This window comes from Coregonus clupeaformis, chromosome 15, assembly GCF_020615455.1.
Source record: "Coregonus clupeaformis isolate EN_2021a chromosome 15, ASM2061545v1, whole genome shotgun sequence".
Classification (NCBI taxonomy): Eukaryota; Metazoa; Chordata; class Actinopteri; order Salmoniformes; family Salmonidae; genus Coregonus; species Coregonus clupeaformis.
Window position 1 is genome coordinate 51,173,154 of NC_059206.1, and position 24,152 is coordinate 51,197,305.

Sequence of the window (24,152 nt, forward strand, 5' to 3'; positions counted from 1 at the left end):
CAGGCGTCCTTCCTAACTCAGTTGCTGGAGAGGAAGGAAACCGCTCATAGAATTCATCATGAGGCCAATGGTTATTTTAAAACAGTTACAGAGTTTAATGGTTGAAATTAGGAGACAGCTGAGGATGGATCAACATTGTAGTTATTCCACAATACTAACCTAATTGACATAGTGAAAAGAAGGAAGCCTGTACAGAATACAAATATTCCAAAACATGCACCCTGTTTGCAAGAAGGCACTAAAGTAATACTGCAAAAAATTGTGGCAAAGCAATTAACTTTTTGTCCTGAATACAAAGTGTTATGTTTGGGGAAAATCCAATACAACACATTTGTGAGTACCAGTCTCCATTTTTTGTTATGGGTATGCTTGTAGTCATTAAGGACTACAGAGTTTTTCAGGATATAAAATAAATGGAATGGAGCTAAGCCTAGAGGAAAACCTGGTACAGTCTGCTTTCCACCAGACACTGGGAGATGAATTCACCTTTCAGCAGGACAATAACCTAAATCACAAGGCCAAATCTACACTGGAGTTGCTTACCAAGAAGACAGTGTTCCTGAGTGGCCGAGTTACAGTTTTAACTTAAATCGGCTTTAAAATCTATGGCAAGACCTGAAAATGTTTTTTTGACAGATTTTGAAAATAATAATGGGCAAATGTTGCACAATCCAGTGGTAGAAAGCTCTTAGAGACTTACCCAGAAAGACTCACAGCTGTAGTCACAGCCTAAGGCGATTCTAACATGTATTGAGGATGTTGAATTCTTTTTATTTTACCTTTATTTAACTAGGCAAGTCAGTTAAGAACAAATTCTTATTTACAATGACGGCCTACACGGCCAAACCCGGACGACGCCCTATGGGACTCCCAATCACGGCCGGTTGTGATACAGCCTGGAATCGAACCAGGGGGTCTGTAGTGACGCCTCAAGCACTGAGATGCAGTGCCATTAGACCGCTGCGCCACTCGGGAGCCCATATATATATTTTTCATTTATTTTTTGACATTACAGATTTATTTTGTGTAGATTGTTGGAAAAAAAAAAGACACTTAAATCCATTTTAATCCCACTTTGTAACAACAAAATGTGGAAAAAGTTAAGGGGTGTGAATACTTTCTGAAGGCACTGTATCTAGAGCCGTATCGAATCGTCTTGAAAGGGAAAGGTGCACAGTAAACTTGGAATCGCAAGATATGTTGTGTGGTCCTACCACTACATCTCGGGAAACCATGCAGTTTATTAGACTACAGATGAAATAAGTTATGATGATGATAATAATAATAATAATAATATGCCATTTAGCAGACGCTTTTATCCAAAGTGACTTACAGTCATGTGTGCATACATTTTTACGTATGGGTGGTCCCGGGGATCGAACCCACTACCCTGGCGTTACAAGCGCCATGCTCTACCAATTGAGCTACAGAGGACCACGATGAACTTCACAGGGTGGTGGAAGTGCTCAGTGATGAACTTGATGCTCCTTTCCAATAAGTCTGGTGACCTGATGGTCGAAGCTTGACTGCCATTTGAAAAATAAAAATCCATAGTCATCCCACACTGTATCTGCGAGCTGTTGTTGGCTAGAGCGCACGTGCCAAGACCAGAGTAGGCACATTTGCTATTTAACGCAACCGTTTTTGTGACTAAACTATCGGTTTAGTTGAAAAAGCGATGGAAACACATTGAACTTTCAATTTTTATTCAGTACATGAAAACTTTAGCGAAAAATTAATTTTTGTGTGCACTACGTCATCATGCACTGATGTCTTTCCGCAAAAAGTCTGTTTGGTGGAAACACCACTGGTGGGAAAATATGCATATTTTCATGAAAATCTGTTGCCATTTGGATGGAAACCTAGCTACTGATAACAAAGAGAAACTAAATATATATTTTTTACTTTTCACTTTTATTACATAGTGGCGCTCTTACATTCTTTGGGGAGAACCCTGCTCTGCTCTCACGTAGAGCCCTATAGAATCCGCGATGCAGACGGAATCACGGAATCCAGACATTAAAACGGAATTAAACAATATAATTTTTTTTTGTTGAACTTATTATAAAATGTATTATATGCCCAAGAGTATGATAAGACATGAAAAAAATGCATAGGTATTTTCCCTTAACTTTATGTACACCGGGCGAATTTCTACAAGATCAACTAAGAATGATATGTCCAGCAGTAGATGTATTAGAGTAAGCTGTCAAGAATCCAGTGTATAAATTCTGGCAGATGGAAAGGCTTTCCCAACTACAAAGTAGTCTATGGTATAGCCTCCCCTTGGAGATCAGGCAAAGGAAAAGTAGAAATAGCTTTAAAAAGCAGGCAAAGGTTTTCATTTGGACAAGGTTGTCTAAGTAAGAGAAACCACTCCACTGCCCTTTGTGACCCCTACTGCTGGTCAGGTGTATTTATGTGAATGATAGGTATGATGTGCAATGAATAGATTGTTTTAATGTGAAATTATTATGGTAGATTTTTAATGTTAGGGAAGAGTGCAGTGAATAGTGCCACTTTTTAGGATGCCAATATAAATGAATGTATTTATGATTGTTTGTAATTTTGTCTTGACTTTTAATCATTATATGTGTTATTGTTTTTACCATCGAGGACCACTTTGGAAACAGCCGTTTTAATTCATACTTTCAAGTGATATCCTCTGGGTCCACATTATACATTTTGTTGTATATGTCTGTTACCCAAAATAAATTCAATTCAATATGCCTACCTGGCAGAATGATATCCTGATTATTTTCACAAATCCAGTGGTGATTTATTTAGCAAACTCTGCAATTACATGCGCGCTACAGAAACACAGGTAACCAAGCAAGTCTCTTGCTGGTGCACGCTTGATTTAAAGGGTATCTACAGCCAAAACATTTCTTACATTTTTCCCAGACCTCAAAAGTCTCCTGATGTGGTTTAAGCATTCTTGTGGATTAAGAACATCTAATTTTGTTGTATTTTTCTATTTTTAAAAAGTGTGATTTTGAGAGTGAACCTGAAAAACTGAGAAATCTGAAACTTGGAAAAACTAAACCGAGAAAATTGAATTTGGGGAAAAACTAAACAGAATTAGGCAAACATTTGAAATGTATTTTATAAGGCCCTACATGCTTTTCTTACTAGTCACCCGCTGAATCCAATGAGTTGAACCATGTCCTTCCCTGGAATTTAAGCCTAGGTTTTTAGTTAGTGTCAGCATAACAGCAGTATATGGCAGGCAGCACATCTCACTATGCTCCATATCCATGTTATGTTGTTGATTTTGAATGTGTGAGTCTGTAGTTTACACAGTGATTGGCCTGTATTGTACTTGAGAGAGATTCCCCACGAAACCAGGACCAAAAAAATGTCATGATTTTGGGGATTTTCATGACATTTTATCCAGAATGGTCATTTCGAGGAAGGATTGTTGACATTATATTTGACATTTGTATGTAAAGTCATAATTGACAAATAATTAATCAAAGTTAGCATATTTATTACATTTCGGCTTTATCCAGGCCTCCTTTAAGACTCTCTAAGACTAATTATGCTTTGATACAAATGTCAAATATATGTCAGCAATCCTTCCTCCAAAAGAACATTCTATGGATTAAATGATGTAAAAATCCCCCAAATCATGGTATTGTTTGTCCTGGTTTTGTGAGGAATCACTCATGAAGTGTGTGTTATTGACGTACTGTAAAGCACCTAGCCGTTGCCTTTGTGTGAGCTGCTCCCATGTTTGTTCATCTTATTACTCCTTTGTTGGGAAGGGGAAGGATAAAACAAATAGCCTCCTGTACGGTTCTTGACCCTCCACCAAAACCTTATGTTGCACTTTTCTTCATGTTACACACGTTGTCACATCCTTTCTCTTTCTCCGCTCTGTTTCCCTCTGTTCTCCTCTTCCTGTAAGTGTAGCTAGCTACTAGACTCAGGAATCAAAATGGTGGTTCAGTTCACTGGGGAGCTGGGAAAAGAAACTGACGTTTTTTTCTTTAGAAAATTAGACTCTAATTGAGCCGGGTTTGAACATATTTGGGGGAATCATTTCCTACTGCACAGTCAAGTCAAGATTTGTATTGGTTAAAGATAGTACAGTCACAAAGCCTAGTCATACAGCCCAGTTGTGATGGGTGTCAGGGGGATCATGTGGGATCATGTGAACTGCCCTAGGGGATGCATGAGAAGGCCGTAGAGCAGAGCTGCATTGAGATGGAGGCGAACAACAGTCAGTGTGTTTACTGTAGGCCTATAATAGGCTGATTTAGTTTCTTATTTGCATATTGCCATGGAGATGATGCATATTGCCACTTTGTTTTGTATGACACTTGATTTTGCATCACCATGGCTTTACCTTGCATTCTCTTACTTTGCAGACGATAAGTTTTATATTCTACTTCACTGAAATTAATAAGACACAACTTTCAATGCAAAATATGGATGGGATTTTCTTATTTTATCTCTCTCTCACAAAACTTTTTCCCCCTTTCTCTATCAACAAAACTAGCTCACGGTTGCCTCCCTCTGGTGGTTATTTGTAACTGCACAAGCTCAGTCTATGCTCCCTAGCCTCCCTGTAGGAGTTCTTGATACATTCCCAAATAATTCCCCTACCATTTTTCTTGAGACTACTACGGGTGAAATAAAAAATGCTCGGCCTCATTTCATCATGACTTTTCCTTTTCCTTTTCTAGGTGATTTATCTCATTTCCCTCCATTCATGAGCTTGACTTGGTTTAGCTGTCATGGATGACAAAGCCTCGGTGGGGAAAATTAGCGTGTCGTCCGACTCAGTGTCCACCCTGAACAGTGAGGACTTTGTGCTGGTGTCGCGGCTGGGGGACGACACCCCAGGCTCCTCCACTAATAATGGTAGCGATGACGAAAAGACAGGACTCAAGGTAAGAAGAAATAAAGAGTGCCTGGCTGAGTGGACAAAACTCTGACATCTGGTGAATTCCCAATTCACTCTCTCCCTTCCCCTTCACCTTGGCTCTACGCCCCTAACCATGTGATGTTTGCACTGCAGATCTAAAGTGCTTGGGTAGGTTTAAGGCTGTAAGCAATGTAGTGATGGAAGTTCCCTCCACCATATTGCTTAGGCTAGCCCTACCCCTTGCAGATCTACAAAGTGCAAATAAAGAAAGGGTTAAAGCCAAGGGAAAGGGAGGGAATTGGGACAGGTGTGAAACACTCTTGATAGTCTTGATTTCTTCATAGTCAACTCACCTGAATACCAAGGTGGTTCAGTGGTTCATTGAAAGGTAACCGCATCAATGGAGCGTCATCATACTAGCAGCAGACACGTCTGCCTTCTCTCACCACTGATGTTAAATGATCAGGGAATCAATCCAGTGTCATCACCCTATTTGACTAAAGCTCTCATCCCCATTCCAATGCAATCACTCACATACTGTAACTAATCATCTGACTAAGAAACCCATTCCATGCGTTTCCCCTTTTAACTACAACTAAGCTAACACCTCTGTTATTTGAAGATTTGCCCTCCCATTTGTCTGTTGTGGGTATACTGTTCATGTGGGTCTGTGTACCATGAGCAACTGTCTAAGGGAAAACTACCTTACAGTGCATTTAGAAAGTATTCAGACCCCTTTACTTTTTCCACATTTTGTTACGTTACAGCCTTATTCTAAAATGGATTAAATAGTTTTTCCCCCTCATCAATCTACAAATAATACCCCATAATGACAAAGCAAAAACAGGTTTTTAGAAATGTTGGCAAATTTATTAAAATTAAACAACTGAAATATACAATTTACATAAGTATTCAGACCCTTTACTCAGTACTTTGTTGAAGCACCTTTGGCAGCGATTACAGCCTCGAGTCTTCTTGGGTATGACGCTACAAGCTTGGCACACTTGTATTTGGGGAGTTTCTCCCATTCTTCTCTGCAGATCCTCTCAAGCTCTGTCAGGTTGGATGGGGAGTGTCACTGCACAGCTATTTTCAGGTCTCTCCAGAGATGTTCGATCGGGTTCAAGTCCGGGCTCTGGCTGGGCCACTCAAGGACATTCAGAGACTTGTCCCGAAGTCCACTCCTGCATTGTCTTGGCTGTGTGCTTATGGTCGTTGTCCTGTTGGAAGGTGAACCTTCGCCCCAGTCTGAGGTCCTGAGCGCTCTGGAGCAGGTTTTCATCAAGGATCTCTCTGTACTTTGCTCCGTCATCTTTCCCTCGATACTGACTAGTCTCTCAGTCCCTGCCACTGAAAAACATTCCCACAGCATGATGTTGCCACCACCATGCTTCACCGTAGGGATGGTGCCAGGTTTCCTCCAGACCTGACGCTTGGCATTCAGTCCAAAGAGTTCAATCTTTGTTTCATCAGACCAGATAATCTTGTTTCTCATTGTCTGAGAGTCCTTTAGGTGCCTTTAGGCAATTTCCAAGCGGGCTGTCAGGGGACTTTTACTGAGGAGTGGCTTCCGTCTGGCCACTCTACTATAAAGGCCTGATTGGTGGAGTGCTGCAGAGATGATTGTCCTTCTGGAAGGTTCTCCCATCTCCACAGAGGAACTCTGAAGCTCTGTCAGAGTGACCATCGGGTTCTTGGTCACCTCCCTGACCAAGGCCCTTCTCCCACGATTGCTCAGTTTGGCCGGGCGGCCAGCTCTAGTAAGAGTCTTGGTGGTTCCAAACTTCTTCCATTTAAGAATGACGGAGGCCATTGTGTTCTTGGGGACCTTCAATGTTGCAGAAATATTTTGGTACCCTTCCCCAGATCTGTGCCTCGACACAATCCTGTCTCGGAGCTCTACAGACAATACCTTCGACATCATGGCTTGGTTTTTGCTCTGACATGCACTGTCAACTGTGGGACCTTATATAGACAGTTGTGTGCCTTTCCAAATAATGTCCAAACAATTGAATTTACCACAGGTGGACTCCAATCAAGTTGTAGAAACATCTCAAGAATGATCAATGGAAACGGGATGCACCTGAGCTAAATTTTGAGTCTCATAGCAAAAGGTTTGAATACTTATGTAAATGTGATATTTCGGTTTTCACTTTTGTCATTATGGGGTATTGTGTGTAGATTGCTGAGGATAATGTTTTATTTAATCCATTTTAGAATAAGACTGTAACGTAACAAAATGTGGAAAAAGTCAAGGGGTCTGAATACTTTTCGAAGGCACTGTACATATTCACTAGCCTATATTTACAGTGTCAGTACAGCGCTGTCTCTCCATTTAAGAGGAAAGGAAGCCGATAATGTACTACTTTAAATAATCATGAATAATGTACTCTAGCCTATCAGGAGGATGGAGCTTCGTCTAAACCAGTCATCCTGTGTCTCTCATATTGGGTCAGGTTACACGGACAGACAGTCAGGCTCTCATTACACTCCTCTAGCTGGGCCATTCACTAGCGATGGGGGGAAAAATCGATACGGTTACATATTGGGATATTCTTTTTGGCTATTTTTCGTTTTGACAATATCGCAATATTATTTTTGCACTAGTTGGCTGTACCTGCACCAAAACGGCAGTATTTTTACTTCATAGCTTGTTCTCCATCTTCTTTTTAACTATGGAGCCAATTAGTTTTCAGCACTTTTATTTCCATGACTGATCAGAACTCGTTTTCTCATGGCTCTCTCTTGTCCCTCATGGTGAGCAATATGTTTGGAACATCAAATCGCAATAAAATCACGGAATCAAATCGCAATACATATAGAATCGCAAAACATATCGTATCGGCACCTAAGTATTGTGATCATGTCATAGCGTGAGGTCCCTGGCAATTCCCAGCCTACCATTCACCCTGTGGTGCTCAGCTGCCTGCGGGCTGGCTGGCTGGCTGGCTGGGTGGGGGAATTATTGTCCATTTAAGTATTTAATCTCTCCCCCTCCCTCTCTCTTTTTCTCAGTTTTTTTTCCTCTCTCTCCATGCTAACAAACACTCTTGATGCACATGTTATTAGACTATAGGTCATATGTTCCTTCAGTTAAATCATTCTTTCATTCTTCTATGTATTTGTCCCCTAATGTAAAAATTTAATATTTAAAAAATAATATATATATTATAATAATATGTTAATTTTAGTTTACCCTTAAATGTTGTAATTTTATTAGTTGCCTCTCTGGATGGAGACCCACTCACTCACACTGTACTTCCTTCTGATGTGGTAGTGATCGAAAGACACCAGCAGGTGGTGGTAGTGGACTGCTGAAATTACTTTACCTAATAAGTTAGGGGTAGGCTGCTCAATTTCCTTGAGTTGAGGTAGAAGAGTATATTTAGACTAGCCTAAGAAAACTATGCACATCACCACCATATACATTAAAACCATCATTTGAATTTATTAGAAAACTAAATAATTTTCTTCATACACTCCTCCCCAAGCCCACACAAGGTAGTTGAAGAGGGGTGTAGCACAGGGTGTCTAAATGTGTTGTTTATTACGCAGGTGATTTCTGAGGAAGGGGTCAGCTTTAAGGTCAGTTTCTATCTCACTCTTTCTCTCTTTCTTTCATCCTCTCTCTATCTGTGCTGTGATTCTGTGGTGACACTGTATCTGTTCTGTGATGCTCTGTGTTTTTGATTGGCTGTTGAATGATTTGATGCCCCCTAGCTAGTCTTGTGATGAGGTAGCTAGCTCAGTTGTTTTGGTGCAAGTTCTTGTTCTATCTCTGAGGCTTTACGGCCAGACCCCCAGTCTGTCACCCACCCACTCCTCCTCAGCTCAATACGCCCCTTGTTTGCCACTGTATGTTGTGGTGAGGTGTTAGGCCACTGCTAGAGGCTGAGGAACAGTGCTTTGCATTCTTCACTAGTTTTGCTTTGCAGTATATTGCCCCACTGTATGGTCAGCTTTTGCTTAGCATCTGTCAGCTCAATGAACTTGGCACCTGTAGTGAGAATGTGCTTTCTCTTAGATAGGCTACAGTTTGTAAGCAAACAGACCAGTGGTAGGTTTCTGTGGTGATCTAATTAATTCACAATACTAAATTCACATACTAATCGAATCACTTATTACTTCAAGTGCTACCTCCGTTGAATAAGTCGCTTTTCCCTCTCAATTCCCTTGTCAATCACTTGGAGAGAATCTCAAGATCAATATAACATTTTAAACCTAGACATTCAGTTAATTGTTACTGAGGTTGATTAACTGTTTCTTAGGTAGCCTGAATAATGAACCTTGTATTTTGACCGTATGCCTGTCTGTGTGTGTGGGCTTTGGGATTCCTTGTGTGTCTGTGTGTGTATGCCTGTGTCCCCGACTGTGTGTGTCCATGTGCATGTCTGACCTTCGATGTGTGTGTGTATTTGTCTGTCCATCCGACCGTGTGTTTGTGTGTGTGCGTGACAACAGATTGTGGGGAACGGCAGTGAGCAGCAGTTGCAGAAGGAGCTGGAGGATGTTCTGATGGACCCCTCTGTAGCTGAGCAGGCGCTGGGTGGTGGCAGAGGGGACCAGGCAGGCAGGGTGGACCATGTTTTGTTCCCCACCATGGCAGCGCCTCCCGAGCGCCAACCGTGCCCTGACCCCCTCAGCGACCCCCTCAGCACCCCGCCCAAAGTTGAGATGATGCTGCCCGTCCAATCTGCAGCACAGGAGAGTGAGCTGAATGAACGATCTTACCGCGGTGAGTCAGAGCAAGGATACCAAATCAACCCCTAGACCCTACACCCTAGGAACTTCTCTAGATCTAGATGTAAGAACTATGGTTATAGCTTAATCTTGTCTTCTGATTGTCTCCCGAGTGGCGCAGTGGTCTAAGGCACTGCATCGCAGTGCTAGCTGTGCCACTAGAGATCCTGGTTCAAATCCAGGCTCTGTCGTAGCCGGCCGCGACCGGGAGACCCATGGGGCGGCGCACAATTGGCCCAGCGTCGTCCAGGGTAGGGGAGGGAATGGCCGGCAGGGGATGTAGCTCAGTTGGTAGAGCATGGCGTTTGCAACGCCAGGGTTGTGGGTTCGATAAAATAATGTATGCGCTAACTGTAAGTCGCTCTGGATAAGAGCGTCTGCTAAATGACTAAAATGTAAATGTAAATGATTGGCTGAGCAGAAATATCGCTTCCGTATATCCAATGTCCTAGGGGTAGGGTCTACGCTTTGATCTGCTGTCTCTCCCTCTCACTAGGCCCTCTCTGTATGACCTTTGACATCCACAGGGGATGAGTCGTCATCGGAGTGCAGCCCCAGTACGCCTATCCCAGATGAGGACAGTGTGGTGTTCAATAAGCTGACCTATCTGGGCTGTGCCTCGGTCAACGCTCCCCGCAGTGAGGTGGAGGCCCTCCGCATGATGACCATCCTCAGAGGGCAGTGCCAGCTACCCCTGGACGTCACCCTGTCTGTGCCTGGCGTCTCAGAGGGCACCGTCAGGTCAGGACTGCTTAACAAACAAACAAACCAACACCAGAAATTTGTTTGCGTGTGTTTGTGGCTCATAAAGGTCCCGAGTAGTTATTCTGATTCCTATGTAAAATAGCCTTTTGAGTGACTAGAATATCACCCATAATATTTTTTGGGGATAGAAATGCTAAAAATGTTAGAAAAATAAATGTTTCTCTCAATAACAGGAAGTTTGAGAATACAGGCTGAAGGGGCGTACCCCCCATTTTTTTTTGTTCCATGACCTAGCTAGCCAGTAACTAGCTAACACCAGACACAGATGAAAGGGGAGACATATAAGTATCTTTGCCAAAGATACGTAATGTAAACTTGCTGACACCCTACAGTAACATTTTGGCACTAGTAGAGTAGCTATCTAGCTATATAAACCATGCCCCTCTGCAAACACACCTTCTCCGATGTTGGTTACAAGGCAGTACTTATTTCAATTAGGTAAGAGAATATCATGTTACCATTGGTGTATTAAAATGAGAGGGTGATGTCACCCTATCCCCTTGATAATCCCGCCTCCTGAATCCAATTGTTTGACATGGGGGAGGGGACCAGTAACTTTATGATCAAACTTGTAGAAGCAACAGTAATTTTTCATACTTTGGTCATCATACTTTGATCTGATTTCATCCAAATATCATCCAATTTCATGAAAAACATGATTTTGACTGTTCATGACCTTTAAACAAACAAACAGAGTGTGAGTGCTTTCGTGCGATGCGCTGTTGGAATACCTTTGAATACCATTTTCTCTATCCTACCTTGTGAATTATTATCTCTTTGCTACCCTTACCGTTAAGCATAATATTACCGACTGTTTTTCTGCAGGTTGCTGGACCCCCAGACAAGCACAGAGATAGCCAGCTACCCCATCTACAAGATCCTGTTCTGTGTGCGGGGTCACGACAGCACGCCAGAGAGTGACTGCTTCGCCTTCACAGAGAGCCATTACAACGCAGAGATCTTCCGCATCCATGTCTTCCGTTGTGAGATCCAAGAGGCGGTGAGGTCACGCACGCACACACACACACACACAAACAAAACACACAGTCGCAAGTCCTTCAATTCCTGTTACTGTTGTTTAGCTCCATGCTGCCTGGGTCTTCAATTACCACACTACAGTTCCATCCACATTTGACAGCAGTGCAGATGGTGAACAGCACGGGGAGCCAGAGCTGCGACCATTTATCACACAGTACCAGAGCCAGAGCCTCCCTTCCACTCTGACAGCGCAGCAGAACTCTACCATGCTGCCCACACACAATGCCCAAACATTCATGTTGAGGTGAAATCTCTCTCCCTGTGTGAGCTGTTTACCCTGCTACCCTGGCCCTTTGGGCTGCACTCTCTGTACAGACACTGATATACCCAATGCCCATGTGTTTATATCTCATGTCAAGCCTGCAGTAAGTCAGTCAGCCTTAGCCTGCTGCTCTGCTGTACTCTGCTCTGCCTGAACTGGCTAGGCCTATATAATAGTGTCTAACAGAGTATGCGTTCCAAATGGCACCCTATTAAAAGTAGGACACTATATAGGGAATAGGGTGCTGTTTGGGACACAGCCAGGCAGAGAGCTGGTCTTCCTTACTCTCCTTAGTCTCCCTCAGTGTGCAGTGACCTGATTTTCCTTTTTCCTTCCTTGGAGAAAGATGTCTCTTCCAATCTTCCAGACAGACAGCCCAGAACACAGACCACCCCATGTCTGCCTGGTGGGGGTACTGTGGTTGGACCCCCTCCGTCCCCTGCCCCACACACAAACGCACGCACACACACGGCTCTTTCATTGGTACCCAACTTTAGGAGCACCACATTAAATTTAGGAGCACCAGAAAATACGATTTTTTAAAAATTGTTTGAGTTACAGCCTGTGTTGACTACTTTTGAAGCACATGTTGTTCCTTAGAAACTAATATGTAACAATGTAAAGACATTAGTTTATTATAAAAGCTAAAACGTTGATATGAATACCTGTCATTGAAATTAGAAAGTCATTTGTGGAATAGGTTTCTACATTGTGTAAAAGCACTATTTTCTCTTTAAAAACGTCAGGTTTGTGATGATGACATGCACGAGGTCTGTCATTCATTCATTTCTATGATCATTGATCTCCTGAAGAAGCTATCCCTTTTCCTTTTTTTCTGTGCCCCCAAATATTTGAATATACTGGTAAAGTTACCAGGTTGTTAGCCAGCTAGGCAAAGTGTAAACAAATGGTTAATGAAGCGCAAGTAGTTTTAGAACGGCCCACGACATGGTTAATGAATGTAAAATGCGGCCCCGGCGATACGTTATAGCAGGCGGTATTCAACTCTGACCCTCGAGGCCTGGAGCCTGCTGGTTTTCTGTTCTACCTGATAATTAATTGCACCAACCTAGTCTCCCAGGTCTAAATCAGTCCCTGATTAGAGGGGAACAATGAAATAATGCAGTGAAACTGACTTCAAGGTCCAGAGCTGAGTTTGAGGGCGCTATAGGAAGAAATAAATGTTGCGCCGTTAATATGGGTCAGATCTTTTGACCTGGTTGAGCTAGAAGCAAGCTGTTTCCGCTGTAGTAAAGGCACTCGGAAACAACGGTACAGCGAAGCCTTAACATTACAATTTGGATTATTAAATATTAAAGTATTGAAACTCTCACTAAAGGCTTCAGTCAAATTTATTAAAAATAAAAAACAGAAATACCTTATTTACCTACATATTCAGATCCTTTGCTATGAGACTCGAAAATGAGCTCAGGTGCATCCTGTTTCCATTGATCGTCCTTGAGATGTTTCTACAATGCTGCAGAAATGTTTTGGTACCCTTCCCCAGATCTGTGCCTCGACACAATCCTGTCTCGGAGCTCTACGGACAATTCTTTCGACCTCATGGATTGGAGTCCACCTGTGGTAAATTCAATTGATTGAACATGATTTGGAAATGCACACACCTGTCTATATAAGGTCCCACAGTTGACAGTGCATGTCAGACCAAAAACCAAGCCATGAGGTCGAAGGAATTGTCCGTAGAGTTCCGAGACAGGATTGTGTCAAGGCACAGATCAGGGGAAGGGTACCAAAACATTTCTGCAGCATTGAAGGTCCCCAAGAACACAGTTTGTGCGTAACATACTGCGATCTCCTAGAAGTGTGTGTTCACCGGTCGACTAAGAGCTGAAACTACAGATGATGCATTGTGTAAGAAGAGAGGCCGAACTGTGTGGATGCAGATAACTCAACCAGTATAACAGTCATTAGTTTTATCTACAGTGCTGTGATGAGAGAGAGAGAGCTCACGCGCTGTAAACAGAGCCCTATCTAGAATTATGCTGTATCATGTCGCCCAATAACTGAAACGCTTTCTAGGACTCTAATGGTGCGAGTATGCGTATGTCATTGATCTTCAATCCGTTAGTGTGTACACTGATATTCAAACCCTGTGTGTGTGTGCATGCTCTTGTTTATGCTCTGGTGTGTGTGTGTGTTTGAACTCCACAGGTCAGCAGGATACTGTACAGCTTCGCCACGGCCTTTAGGCGGTCCGCCAGGAAGACGCTCCTCTCGGGCTTGGCTCCGCCCCTGACGCCAGACAGCGACGTCTTCACCTTCACCGTCAGTCTGGAGATCAAGGAGGATGATGGGAAAGGGACTTTTAGGTACGGTGCATTACAAACATGTGATCCATGTTATCGATCTGTACACAACAGCCATCTTCCTCCATCTCTAGGTTAGGTACATTAGGGTTCATCATGAACTGCATGGTATATTATAACCATGTTAAAACATCAATGTTATTAAACTGTACACTAGAGCTATCATCAACATCTGCATTGTCTATTTGTTGCATATTTGGACGTTTATATATGGTACTTTACAGCCATGTTAGAGCTATCTCTACTGTATGTTATCAATGTCATAGTCTTCTGTCTCTAAATTTGTTATATATTCAGATTCTCTTTCCCGCTCTCAAGGTATAGTACGTGTTGGAACATCTGTAAACTAAAGCCATCACCCGGCCTCATCCGCAAGTCTATTTGTTGCCTATTTGAAAGGTCTCCTTTCCCCTCTCAAAACACACATGAACTGTATTCGCTCTACTTAAATCTACGGCATTCAATCTCACTCTCAGAAAGAAATATGCTGCTTCAGTGCAGAAGGAAATGACAAAAATAGCTACAGGTATCGTTTTATTTTGGAGCATTTTTGAATTGTAGACACGCGCTTCCTCTAATTTATCATCCTGAGCAGCAGCACAGCCTCCTCTCTTCCTCCACAGAGGCTTATTCACAAGCTGACTGGCCCGGGCCGACGCCGACAAACAGACACGTCCTCCTAGGAATCCATCACGGGGCCGGAGATTAGACAGCCCTTTTCTGCTCATCAGACAGAGGACGTTGGAATCCTCAGATTAGTCACTGACTCTCACATTGGGTAACTCTGGACATGTCCGCATGGAAACCAAGCGAGCACTCATGCGCTTAAGCAGAGGCAGAGAGGACGAATTATCATCAGCTCTGGGTTGTGTTTTATTTTAGATGAGAGAGAACTTTAGTGTCACACTCATGGCTGTTTCTCTAAGGCTTAGTCTCAACTGCTTAAACATATGTCCTGTTCTTGTGTCCTCCCCTTCATGTGCAATTATTGGAAAAGACTTGACAGGAGAAAACAATATGGTGGAAGCTCATCAGTTCTTTCAGATCAGAGTGATGAAAGAGTGAAGGCAAGGAAAGAACAGATCCTCCTCCTCAGGCTTTAATAGGGATGGTTTCCAATTCCCACCAAACAAGTCACTTCCCTTAGCTTTCAAATGGCCAAATACTACACTGGTTGTTTAAAAAACATAAAAAGCCATTGCTTATTTTTAGATGGGCATATTTCCTCCTCATTAAGCCATGGGCTGCTTATTTATGGAATGTTGAGATCTAAGCGCAGCATTCACACGCTAGTAGGGCCCTAATACGCAAGTCATTAGGATGTTTGCTCCAGGAATTCCATAACAGATACTACAACTACAGCACACAGCAAATATTGTAAAGATAAGAGTAGTGTTGTGGTTGCGAATACTTGAAAATGTCATTTTTCTGCAACTTGGACCGTCATACTGTTCGGTGTCCATCCCCTTATATGGTGTTTATTACCTAATTTCTGTTTTCGTTAGGTGTGTATAATTTTTGTTGTTGTTGGGGGAAACTGTTTAGTCATTTAGCAGACTCTTTTATCCAGAGAGCCTTACAGTAGTGAGTGCATACATTCCATACTTTTTTTCTCCATACTGGTCCCCCGTAGGAATTGAACCCACAACCCTGGCGTTGCAAGTGCCATGCTCTACTAACTGAGCCACACGGGTCGAGTGGCTCTTAGGCTGCGTGCCACTGTTTTTATTTTGCATTTACAGTGGGGGAATAAAGTATTTAGTCAGCCACCAATTGTGCAAGTTCTCCCACTTAAAAAGATGAGAGAGGCCTGTAATTTTCATCATAGGTACACGTCAACTATGACAGACAAATTGAGATTTTTTTCTCTCCAGAAAATCACATTGTAGGATTTTTAATGAATTTATTTGCAAATTATAGTGGAAAATAAGTATTTGGTCACCTACAAACAAGCAAGATTTCTGGCTCTCACAGACCTGTAACTTCTTCTTTAAGAGGCTCCTCTGTCCTCCACTCGTTACCTGTATTAATGGCACCTGTTTGAACTTGTTATCAGTATAAAATACACCTGTCCACAACCTCAAACAGTCACACTCCAAACTCCACTATGGCCAAGACCAAAGAGCTGTCAAAGGACACCAGAAACAAAATTGTAGACCTGCACCAGGCTGGGAAGACTGAATCTGCAATAGGTAAGCAGCTTGGTTTGAAGAAATCAACTGTGGGAGCAATTATTAGGAAATGGAAGACATACAAGACCACTGATAATCTCCCTCGATCTGGGGCTCCACGCAAGATCTCACCCCGTGGGGTCAAAATGATCACAAGAACGGTGAGCAAAAATCCCAGAACCACACGGGGGGACCTAGTGAATGACCTGCAGAGAGCTGGGACCAAAGTAACAAAGCCTACCATCAGTAACACACTACGCCGCCAGGGACTCAAATCCTGCAGTGCAAGACGTGTCCCCCTGCTTAAGCCAGTACATGTCCAGGCCCGTCTGAAGTTTGCTAGAGTGCATTTGGATGATCCAGAAGAGGATTGGGAGAATGTCATATGGTCAGATGAAACCAAAATAGAACTTTTTGGTAAAAATTCAACTCGTCGTGTTTGGAGGACAAAGAATGCTGAGTTGCATCCAAAGAACATCATACCTACTGTGAAGCATGGGGGTGGAAACATCATGCTTTGGGGCTGTTTTTCTGCAAAGGGACCAGGACGACTGATCCGTGTAAAGGAAAGAATGAATGGGGACATGTATCGTGAGATTTTGAGTGAAAACCTCCTTCCATCAGCAAGGGCATTGAAGATGAAACGTGGCTGGGTCTTTCAGCATGACAATGATCCCAAACACACCGCCCGGGCAACGAAGGAGTGGCTTCGTAAGAAGCATTTCAAGGTCCTGGAGTGGCCTAGCCAGTCTCCAGATCTCAACCCCTTAGAAAATCTTTGGAGGGAGTTGAAAGTCCGTGTTGCCCAGTGACAGCCCCAAAACATCACTGCTCTAGAGGAGATCTGCATGGAGGAATGGGCCAAAATACCAGCAACAGTGTGTGAAAACCTTGTGAAGACTTACAGAAAATGTTTGACATTTACATTACATTTTAGACCTGTGTCATTGCCAACAAAGGGTATATAACAAAGTATTGAGAAACTTTTGTTATTGACCAAATACTTATTTTCCACCATAATTTGCAAATAAATTCATTAAAAATCCTACAATGTGATTTTCTGGAAAAAAAATTCTCATTTTGTCTGTCATAGTTGACGTGTACCTATGATGAAAATTACAGGCCTCTCTCATCTTTTTAAGTGGGAGAACTTGCACAATTGGTGGCTGACTAAATACTTTTTCCCCCAACTGTATTTCTGATCTCAGTAGCTCATAACTCCAGTGTGGTGTATCTAACAGCATGCTCTAAGTGCCTTGAGTGTATGCTGTGTGTAAATTATTAGTAATTTGTTAAATATTTTGGGAGGAGGATTTGCGTTCGAAAAAAGTGTATGCTTTGATCAGGTTGACTGGTATTTCTGCAGACATTCAAAACATTACTATTCAAAACAGAACCAATTCTCAGTGCTCGCATCATCACATTAGATCAATGAACTGTGTAAACAAATGCAAAGTGTCGTTTATTATCTCCATTGATATGATATTACAGTATAAGGCTCATGTAATGTTCTCAGGGAAAGCTGTCTCCCAAGCCACTCTTTGACACTCGCTGAAATCCCAGCCAAAGCATTTTAGACTAAGAGCTTTTCTATTTTTCCAGTGCTGTGGCGAAAGACAAAGACAAGAACAGCTTCAAGCTGCGTCCGGGAATGGACAAGAAGATCGTCATCTACGTCCAGCAGACGTCTAATAAGGAGCTGGCCATCGAGAGGTAACGTGCACGCACGCCAACACACACACATAGAGAGGCTGCGCAGACATGACACAGTGGACTGTACACTACATTTATCTAACTGGGACACTTAGTCCCACCACCACGGAGACTTCTCAGTCAGGACGTCTCTCAGCTATTCATAACAAGCTGTAATTCAGTTATAATTGATAAACAACCACTGTTTAATGTCCGTCTGTTTCCGAGCTTAAGTGTCCCAGTTCGGCCATGAGAACGAGATGGATGTTTCTGTTCTGAGCCTGCTAATTCTCTACGGTTAATAATGTTGTTTTGACTTGCCGTCACCTTCACTTGAACCTCAGTTCCATTGCTTTTTGTTATTTTACTGTTCCTATACTGGGCCCGGATTGGAGAGCTCTGTTATCCTCTGTTATTCCATGCTCTGGGCAGTTTTATCAAGGATATACCTAGCCTGATACTTTGCGGGGACATCTTGTCTGATGCCTTCCACCTGGTTCCACTCTTATGAGGTGTGTCTTGTGTGCCTGTGTGTGTCTGTGTGTGTCTGTGTACCTGTGTGTGTCTGTGTACCTGTGTGTGTCTGTGTACCTGTGTGTACCTGTGTGTGTCTGTGTACCTGTGTGTGCCTGTGTACCTGTGTGTGCCTGCTCGGTGTATGTGTGTTCCAGGTGCTTCGGCCTCCTGCTGAGTCCAGGGAAGAATGTGAAGAACAGTGACATGCACCTGCTTGACCTGGAGTCAATGGGGAAGTCCTCTGATGGGAAGTCCTACATCATCACAGGGAGCTGGAATCCCAACACACCTCAGTTCCAGGCTGTTAACGAGGAGACACCCAAAGGTACAGCAGGCCAGACGGCCAACATGCAAAGATATGTCCACAGGTTGTTATGTAGTGCCATGTTAACATGGTATTTTTCCCTGTCTGTGAATAATCAGGACTCTAAGGATAATGCCCTCAGATAGTTCATAGCCGACCGTGGCTGACTGGCTGATGTCATTTACCACTGTTCCTGTTACAAATTGATATCTATGAACACAGCAACTGTATAAGGGTTATATCGAGGATGTTTGTGTTCCAGATAAGTTATTGTACAGGTCCACAGCTTTAACGGTTAAATTGATGAGTGTTGTGTTAATTTACATGACCACAGCTTTAAGGGTTTCTGGTAAGGATTTTATTAATGACAGTTATGGGTCATGTCCAACAGATAAGTTCATGTACATGACGACGGCGGTAGACCTGGTGATCACTGAGGTGGAGGAGCCTGTTCGTTTCCTTCTGGAGACCAGGGTCAGAGTCTGCTCTCCCAACGAGAGGCTCTTCTGGCCCTTCAGCAAACGCAACTACACCGAGACCTACTACCTGAAGCTCAGACAGGTGAGACTGACATTCTACCTGAAACTCAGACAGGTGAGACTGACATTCTACCTGAAACTCAGGCAGGTGAGCCCTTCTAGGTGAAATTCAGACAGGTGAGACCTTCTACCAGAAACTCAGACAGGTGAGACTGACTTTCTTCCTGAAACTCAGATCGGTGAGACAGAACTTCTATCTGAAACTCAGACAGGTGAGACAGACACCATGGAAGACAAAACACTTCAACATTATGGGCCGCCCGGTTTCCCTGAAAATCTCAATGGAGAATCCACACTGAACATACTTTTTATTCTAGACTTAATGTGTCAACCCATCATGAATTGTGAGAGGGCTCTTTTTTCTTTTCTTTAACAATGGAACTGCTAGTCAATGTGGTCACCTATTGCCTTGACCCTGTATGGAACTCCATTCCTTTCCTCCCTTCCCAGATGTAGCGTAAGAGTAACAACGACACCAATCCCATGACAGGAAGTATGTGCCTTTATACCCTGCTTCCTCCAGATGGAGCGTAAGAGTAACAACGATACCCTGTATGAGGTGCTGAGCCTGGAGAGTGAGTCAGAGAGGGAGAGGAAGAAAACGACAGCCAGCCCCAACATCCTGCAGTCTTCCTCCCACGGCTCCATGGTGCCATCGCCTCCCGAGGATGATGAGGAGGAAGGTGACTGTCTGAGCAACCTTAATGTTACATTGTATTTAACCTTAATTTAACCAGGAAGTCCGACTGAGGTCAGAAGTGCTCTCTTCCCCTACATTTACATTTGAGTCATTTAGTAGACAATCTTATTCACCAGAGTGACTTACTAAAGTAAGTAAAACAACCACATATCACGATCATTGCAAGTGTATCCTTAAAAAAAGCTGCTATCTGCTAAATCTGTGCTAGTAAGAATAAAGGATAGTCCTTGTTGCCCTCCTGTCTCTGTAGCTCCATTCCAAATCAACCCCTAGCCTCTACCCCCGGCCTATGTACTGTTCATTTCCCCTACCCCCTAGGCACTTGTTGAGTTCCTGGAGGATTAGACAGGTGTATGTAGTAAGGCAGAAATTCCACCTATCCAATCCTATCAAAACCACACAACTGAACTTCCCCAAAAAATCAGATTTACCATTTTTTGTTACAAAACATTTTGCTACAATGTGCCCTACTGAACACAACCTGGTCGATTTAGGATTGGGTAGTAGTCCCTCCCTGTCTGTTTGTGCCTTATTCCTCTCCCTGTATGCGATGTACTATGCCATTCTTGATGCGTGACAGCTAGGTCTATTTGTCTGTCTCAATGTCAGTACCCCCCTGTATTTGTCTCCTGTCTAGTCAGCCTGTTATGTGCCCTAGTTTAGTCTCTCTCCGCATTGCTGATTGTGTGTTTACCAGTCTAGTAAGTCACTATGCATACAGTATGTTTATGTACTCTAGCCCAGGTCAACCATGTTGATATGTCAACCCTTTATGTCTCTGGGGTGCGTCCCAAATGGCACCCTATTCCCTATATAGTGCACTACTTTTGACCAGGGCCCTGATCAGAAGTAGTGCACTATATCGGGAATAGGGGGCCATTTGGGACGCACCCTCTGTCTCTGGTCTGTGTCTCTGGAGCAGAGCAAATGTTTATTTTGCAAGATGGACAATAAAGTTGTATTAAATTCTATTCTGTCAGACAATGACGAGCCGTTGCTGAGTGGCTCAGGAGACGTGTCAAAGGAGTGTGCTGAGAAGATACTGGAGACCTGGGGAGACCTGCTGTCCAAATGGTGAGTCAGTGAGGAGGTCTCATCTCACTAATCATACTGTACATTACTCTGCTCCCTCTCAACCTCACATACCCACTTTACTGCAGATTGATCAGTTTGTATCAGGAATATCATACCTTGCCTTCGTGTAAATCATCCAACGTATTTTGCACTTCTCATCTTAATTTAGCTCAACATTCAGTGGTGTTATAGGAAATGTACCATAAACAAACAAAAGTAAAAGAGGAGGTGATTTGAACTTTATTTCACCTTACAAGACCTTACCACCAGCTGTACCAGTCTGGCACATAATAACCAAAAGCACCACCAGGCAGCAGGCTCTTTGCTCAATAAATGATATGTACTGAGAAAGTAGCTACCACTGAGCTGCCGTTTACTTAGTGTGCCTGACGATGCCAGTGGGCCTTTAGAGCTGCGCTCCCTGCCTGGCTGGCCAGGAGAAGGATTGATGTGGTGGTGGGCTTTTGATTTTCCTGTTGATCAGTCAGCGTATGCATGGAGGGAGGCATGTCAGGGAGAGCGATGAGGGGACTTACTGCTGGCACAGTGATAGTGGTCCTCCAGCTGAGTTACAACCCAAATGACTGCCTTCTTTACCACGTACCTTTTAGGTCAGGAGTCTTTTATAATGTGCCATGGTCTGATTCTTCTTCATAATTCTTCTTTGATTTAACATTTTAGTGGGAGATTCACATTTATCTATGGTAATCACAATGATAAGAAAAGCAAATTAACACCTAGTGCTTGTAAAATATAGACTTATCCTTCATACATACAGAGTTCTTATAGCTTATACTAAGGATGGAGACACACTCACACACTGCTAATTTGAGAACTCATTCATGGGTGCTGGGAAATGATGTTGATATTTTAATCTCTGGAAGTGGCAAGGAAAAGAAAGAAGTGTTATGTGTGTGTCGTCACATCCAGATAACCAGCTTATTAAGATTATTACCCACTCCCATTACTCTTTATTGTTCTTAATCAAAACCTTGTGATGAATTAAATTAAAAAGTCCAGCAATTTAATTAGAGACGCTCAGTAGCTTCTGTCTTCTGCTGTGAAGTGATGGTCACATCTGTAGTTCCCCATTCGCTCCGTTCCCTTCAACCCAGACTTCAGAGAGGGAGGGAGGGAAGAGGGAGGGAGGGAGCACATTTAGCTTTCTTCAATGTCTGATACAGCCGCTGGGTGCATACAAGGTGCTTTTCTGCCTCACAAATTTTTTTATGCTTTGCTGTTAAAGGACAATTCTGCCACTTTATAACCAATTATTATGCTGTTAGTATATATGCAGTACTGTAAGATTTTATACACATTTTGATGTTTTATAGTTTTTGTTAGTCATACTGCACGATTCCTTATTTACAATTTATTTTAAAGCTGCTGTATTGCCCTCGTCTATACCATACTATGATTCCCAGAGTGCATTTTGTCTCCCATGATGCAGTGCTCTGCCTAGTTAGCCTGCTGTTAGCTTAGCTAGCTGTCTATCAAGCTCAGACTAAGCTTAGTCTAAATATATTGCTTGTCATAAGTTATGATTGGATTTCACATTACTTTTGGGTTGTAAATATATTATAATGCTTGTGTGAATGTCATGCTGAATATATATGTCATGCTGAACAATAACAGCTGAGTTTCATCTTAGCGACTGTTAGAAGAACACAACATTTATTATGAAATGTACATGCAAATCATTACGGAATCCTAGTCTCTCAGCCTGTATCTTTGGCTAGCACAGCAAATAACCAGAGCTAGCATGATGTGAAGGTAGAGAAAGATCAGCTTACCTTGTTAGCCAGCTAGATATATGAATTTCTCTCATGACAACCAACAATATAACTAAACTAAAAGTAGCTAGCATACGAGTCCAGTGTTTGATGGCCACATTATTTACATCAAAACTTGGCTAGCTATCAACCTCTCTCCCCCCTCACCAATCTGTCTCTCCTAGCTCTTCGTCTGCTTCCTCCAAAACACAACTATACTTTACCCAGGTGTATTGACCACTTAGTTTCAATTAAGAAACATACTAGGAACACAAGCATTTTGCTACACCCGCAATACCATCTGCTAAATACAGTTGAAGTCAGAAGTTTACATACACTTAGGTTGCCGTCATTAAAATTATTTTTTCAACCACTCCACAAATTTCTTGTTAACAAACTATAGTTTTGGCAAGTCGGTTAGGACATCTACTTTGTGCATGACACAAGTAATTTTACCAACAATTGTTTACAGACAGATTATTTCACTTATAATTCACTATATTACAATTCCAGTGGGTCAGAAGTTTACATACACTAAGTTGACTGTGCCTTTAAACAGCTTGGAAAATTCCAGAAAATGATGTCATGGCTTTAGAAGCTTCTGATAGGCTAACAGACATCATTTGAGTCAATTGGAGGTGTACCTGTGGATGTATTTCAAGGCCTACCTTCAAACTCAGTGCCTCTATGCTTGATATCATGGGAAAATCAAAAGAAATCAGCCAAGACCTCAGAAACAAAATTGTAGACCTCCACAAGTCTGGTTCATCCTTGGGAGCAATATCCATACGCCTGAAGGTACCATGTTCATCTTTACAAACAATAGTACGCAAGTATAAACACCATGGGACCACACAGCCGTCATACCGCTCAGGAAGGAGACACGTTCTGTCACCTAGGGATGAACGTACTTTGGTGTGAAAAGTGCAAAGCAATCCCAGAACAACAGCAAAGGACCTTGTGAAGATGATGGAGGAAACAGGTACAAGTATCGATATCCACAGTAAACCGAGTCCTATATCGACATAACCTGAAAGGCTGCTCAGCACGGAAGAAGCCACTGCTTCAAAACCATCATAAAAAAGCTCAACGACTGTTTGCAACTGCACATGGGGACAAAGATCGTACTTTTTGGAGAAATGTCCTCTGGTCTGATGAAAGAAAAATAGAACTGTTTGCCCATAATGACCATCGTTATGTTTGGAGGAAAAAGGGGGTGCTTGCAAGCCGAAGAACACCATCTCAACCGTGAAGCACGGGGGTGGCAGCATCATGCTGTGAGGGTGCTTTGCTGCAGGAGGGACTGGTGCTCTTCACAAAATAGATGGCATCATGAGGAAGGAAAATGATGTGGATATATTGAAGCAACATCTCAAGAC

The 24,152-nt window shown here is 42.8% G+C and overlaps 1 protein-coding gene across 4 annotated transcripts in view; it reads left to right on the forward strand.

Annotated features, from left to right (window-relative positions):
• LOC121582857 (rab GTPase-activating protein 1) overlaps positions 1 to 24,152 on the forward strand; it is a 142,620-nt gene that overhangs the window by 17,171 nt on the left and 101,297 nt on the right. The window contains exons 2-12 of one of the 4 annotated variants that reach the window (XM_041898996.2): positions 4,692 to 4,898; positions 8,429 to 8,458; positions 9,335 to 9,608; positions 10,141 to 10,354; positions 11,204 to 11,378; positions 13,851 to 14,008; positions 17,779 to 17,889; positions 18,540 to 18,709; positions 19,080 to 19,249; positions 19,751 to 19,910; positions 20,908 to 21,001. In XM_041898996.2, coding sequence (XP_041754930.1) covers positions 4,743 to 4,898; positions 8,429 to 8,458; positions 9,335 to 9,608; positions 10,141 to 10,354; positions 11,204 to 11,378; positions 13,851 to 14,008; positions 17,779 to 17,889; positions 18,540 to 18,709; positions 19,080 to 19,249; positions 19,751 to 19,910; positions 20,908 to 21,001 — 1,712 coding nt within the window. In that variant the 5' untranslated portion in view covers positions 4,692 to 4,742. The remainder of the gene's footprint in view (positions 1 to 4,691; positions 4,899 to 8,428; positions 8,459 to 9,334; positions 9,609 to 10,140; positions 10,355 to 11,203; positions 11,379 to 13,850; positions 14,009 to 17,778; positions 17,890 to 18,539; positions 18,710 to 19,079; positions 19,250 to 19,750; positions 19,911 to 20,907; positions 21,002 to 24,152) is intronic. The other 3 variants (XM_041898997.2, XM_041898999.2, XM_041899000.2) reach the window with 3 other exon arrangements.